General features: G+C 36.7%; 1 protein-coding gene across 7 annotated transcripts in view; it reads right to left on the bottom strand.

Moving 5' to 3' along the window:
• Positions 1 to 1818: 1818 nt before the first annotated feature.
• Positions 1819 to 4052, bottom strand: part of LOC107670283 (actin-binding protein anillin-like) — a 16829-nt gene continuing 14595 nt past the window's right edge. For 5 of the 7 annotated variants that reach the window (XM_016462834.1, XM_016462833.1, XM_016462836.1 and 2 more), the window contains 5 exons: positions 3697 to 3750; positions 3346 to 3432; positions 3130 to 3237; positions 2880 to 3052; positions 1819 to 2794 (listed from right to left, as the gene is read on the bottom strand). In XM_016462834.1, coding sequence (XP_016318320.1) covers positions 2680 to 2794; positions 2880 to 3052; positions 3130 to 3237; positions 3346 to 3432; positions 3697 to 3750 — 537 coding nt within the window. In that variant the 3' untranslated portion in view covers positions 1819 to 2679. The remainder of the gene's footprint in view (positions 2795 to 2879; positions 3053 to 3129; positions 3238 to 3345; positions 3433 to 3696; positions 3751 to 4052) is intronic. The other 2 variants (XM_016462837.1, XM_016462838.1) reach the window with 1 other exon arrangement.

The following is a 4052-nucleotide window of genomic DNA, read 5'->3' as shown; positions in this document are numbered from 1 at the left end:
CTGAGTATGGACTCAAAGCCCCGCCTTCTAGCACAAAGCCATCCATCTGATTGGCCAATGGCACGCCGTTTATCCACAGCGCGAGCTCATTGGATAAAATCGAACGCCTCAGTATCGTCTAATATCCGGAATTTGGCCTGAAATGACACATCGCACATCAAAGAGATGTGAAAGTTTAGATAAGGAAAAATAAGATATCCATGCGTATCTGAAATGACATATTAATATTAACATCAGACTGTACAAAGGTTGTTATTCCGCTTTTGTAATTACGACTTTATATTAAGCACAGATCCTAATTTAAAAGCACCGTAGTGGTCACCCTAAAATGAACTGAACGAACTTTTCTTTTATCAGACGGTCGTTCAGTTGCATTTATGTACTTTTCTTCAAATAGTTTAATAGTATTTTTCATTTTATTATTGGTATCTTGCTTTTGTCATTTATTTTTATAATTCTCTTTAGCTTTATTCATTTAAATACTTTAGTTTAAACTTTAATTTCAGTTAGCTGACTGGACATTAGTGTTGTAGTCCAGACCAAGAGCAAAGGGTGTTGAGAGACCAAGACTAGACTAATGCAGGGCCAATCCATCACTTCTCAAATTCCTCCACATTTACTGCCTGATAAATGTGTTATATTTAATAAATAAAATTACAATAATAGGACCGATCAAATGAAATCATGAAGAACAAAATTCATCTTTGCACTACAGAGGCATAAGTTGCATCTGAACTGGTAAAATTACAACTGCATAAATATTTTTGAGATTGGTCTTCAAATAAAAGTTTTACATAAATATTTGATGGCCGCCAGTAGGCTAGGTGATTAATCACATAATGAGTGAGTCACAGATTTTCATTCAACCAATTCATTCAAAGCAGACGATTCATTCTGCAATGAAACCGCGTTGAGTTGATCAGAAACGCACAGCAGATCTGCCATGGATTTGTTTAGAACTATTTTCGTAGACGAAACACAAAAACCAGTTTAAAAATGATCCTAAAATGTAATTAACGTTACTTGTTGTTTGTTCTTGACAGGTTTTGAAATAAAATCCCGAGTCCTCCAAGTCTGAGACCAAGACCTTCAAAAATGGGAAAGTACTACAACACTACTAGGCATTTCTAATATAAAATGAAGTTCTTCATCTAATTGCGATTGTTGATTTTGATTGCTTCTGTTGTCCTCATTTGTAAGTCGCATTGGATAAAAGTGTCTGCTAAATAATTAAACGTAATTGCTGATCTTTATTTTTACATTATCATACAGTAATAATTTAGTAATACTAAACATTTCTAGTCTAACTAAACATTGGTAAGATACGAGGCAGTTAAACAAACAACACAGTAAGAAACTGGTGACAAGTATGTTGTCAAAATCTTGTTTTATTTAAACTGCAGCTCTGCGTGATACATGGAAGCCACATTTGGAGTGTTTTAAGATACAATAACACACAAAACAGCCATAACACTAAAGTTCCTTAAGATTACTACAGTGATAGGGGCTAAACTTTGGTATTGTGTATGACAAGGTTAAGAAATTTGTCTAGTCAAGGCAATATGACATTTAGTGTGAATTAAAAAAGCTTTTGTAAATGTCACTTATTCAAACACATTTGGATATAGATAAATGAATCTAAAGTTAGTTAGGACCATTAAAAAGTTATAAAATGTTCATATAAAAGTTACATAAAGCAAACTCACAAGAATATATATATGGTGTAGAGAGCTTAGAAAATAGGGGATGTGCATGATAAATATTTTAACTCACAGTTATTGTGAAGTCATCTGGGTCAAGTAAAGAAAAAAAAAAATCCTTTTCAATGAAAAAGGGAAATTTCTATGGGGAATATTAATAACATTTGTATTCTTTTGAAGGCACATATCCCTCATCATAAAGAGCTTTGGTGACAGGGAAGGATCTAATTGCGTTTTAAATTGTCCGCAGCTTTTTAACCACAGATAGGACCAACACTGCCCATAAATGTCAAAAAGGAGAAAAAAAAAACATTCCCTTTCATTGTACTTCAAGAAACTGATATATAAATATAAATTTCTACATTTTCATAACTCTAATCCAAACAAACCCCAAAAAATCTTATTCAAATACATTTCTGATTCCTCTGACAGATGAGCAAAAAATGTAAGTCATCCCTATAACAGCAAATATACAAACATGGGTTTTGGCAGTACTTAATATGAAAATGAAATTTGTCACCACAAAGTGCTGACATTAAATCTGTGGTTCATTTAAAGATTCAGACACTGCCTCCTGTCTTGCTCAACAAATATTCTGAGAAATCTGACTACAGCAGGTATCTCAGCAGGCAGCAGTCATGCATAAGACATTTAAATATACATAAACAAATTGACAGTCTAACAAAGCAAACAAACTTTCATTAGTCTTTAAGCAATCCTTGCTAAATTACACAGACAAAAGTATCAAAAACATACCTGAATACCCTTGTAAGGCAAAGCATTTTGTCCTTTAATTGAAATGTCTCTTAATTTATGGCTTTTAACTTTTCTCAAATTTATAATTACTAACTTGTAAAATGTATCTGTAAACACTGTGTAACCGTGATGCCATATTGCACTTCCAAATCAGACCTATACGCAGTCAATGTGAAAGTCAGACTAGGATACTTTTGGCCCTTGGTGCCCGATGAGAGCAGGCTTACATAGGTTTGTAGCATGAATCTGGCTGCCATGTGCGCAGGTCTATCAAGACCTGGTTGAGCTTCTGCATCCACAGATTCCTCTCATCCTTAGTGTCAGCACTCAGCCAGTTCCTGCACATTACAAAGGGATGTTCTGATTTAGGACTTGCTCTTCTCCATCAAAGCACATGAATTCACATTTTTAATTGGGTCTTACTTTGTAACACACAGTGTGTCCTTGCACTGGCTGACCAGGGTCTCTCTGTCATCCTCCCTTTGTGGTCTCACAGTGATGAGCTCAAAGGTATTGGGCCGGGCACAGAACTCTCTGTTTGCCGGCTCCACTTTACGACTGGTACAGTTGGCAAGGTTAATGCGACCAATTGGATTCTGTGGAAAGAAGAAGAATAACCTGTTAACATGAATTAAATGCATCTCAAAAATTAACAAAATTATAGTAGGCCTACCTTTCGTTTTTCATCATCAGGGTAGGTCCAAAAAGAGATGCAGTATCCTGAAAGGACACACCACCTCCTGTGCCAGGCTCCAAATCCACTGACATCCTCAAACATAGTCTGCAAATAAAAGACACCCTCACTGGCATCACATAAAGCCAAGTATAACAAGAAAGTGTTTAATAATGACTTTGTTACTAATACCATTCTTTCAGTATAAAGACTCACCAGGAAGCTTCTTTCCTCTATCCGTGAGCCAACCTCGCACTGCATTTTCAGGTAAACGTGCCCCTCCAAAGGACAAAGGAAAGGTACCTGTAGCAAAACAGGACACTAAGGGCCAGAACACAAACATATCCAACAGAAGCGTCGTTTGCAGCAAAAGCGAGCCATAAATATAGTAGCCACACATTTGCCTGAAGGTGTAACGAAAACAACTGGTATTCACCCAAATACAAAGGTTGTAAATAAGCAGCTTAAAGTGACAGTTAGTATCACCGAAAAGACACCAAGCCTTGTTAGCCAAAAACTCAGACACACAACAACCCGTGTTACCAAACACAGAGCAAATATAGCAACCTTTTTGTGAAACATGTCACTGAGCAGCTCTCTTTCAACCCCTTCATATCTGATCTAAAAGAGAGAAATGACTGCATGTGAAAGAGTCTGGCATATGCAAACGGCAGCACTATGCAAGAAAAACAAGAGAGTAGTGTTAAAACTGTATTAAGCTGGTGTGAACACTAGTGCTGTGGTTAAACCTCTCCCTCTGACATTAGCAAGCAACAGAGGGTATGCATTGACATCCCTTTTGTGACGGAACACCCACTGAGTCCGACTGAGTGGCAAAATGCAATGCAACTTGGCTGGCACTAGCAGTTGGACTCAACAGTGATCCTTACATGTTACCAAAGAAAAATGTGGACACTGACATG

Source organism: Sinocyclocheilus anshuiensis, unplaced genomic scaffold (genome assembly GCF_001515605.1).
Source record: "Sinocyclocheilus anshuiensis isolate Anshui unplaced genomic scaffold, SAMN03320099.WGS_v1.1 scaffold913, whole genome shotgun sequence".
Lineage (NCBI taxonomy): Eukaryota > Metazoa > Chordata > Actinopteri > Cypriniformes > Cyprinidae > Sinocyclocheilus > Sinocyclocheilus anshuiensis.
The sequence above is the reverse complement of the archived record's forward strand: the minus strand, read 5'-3'. Positions and strand labels throughout refer to the sequence as shown.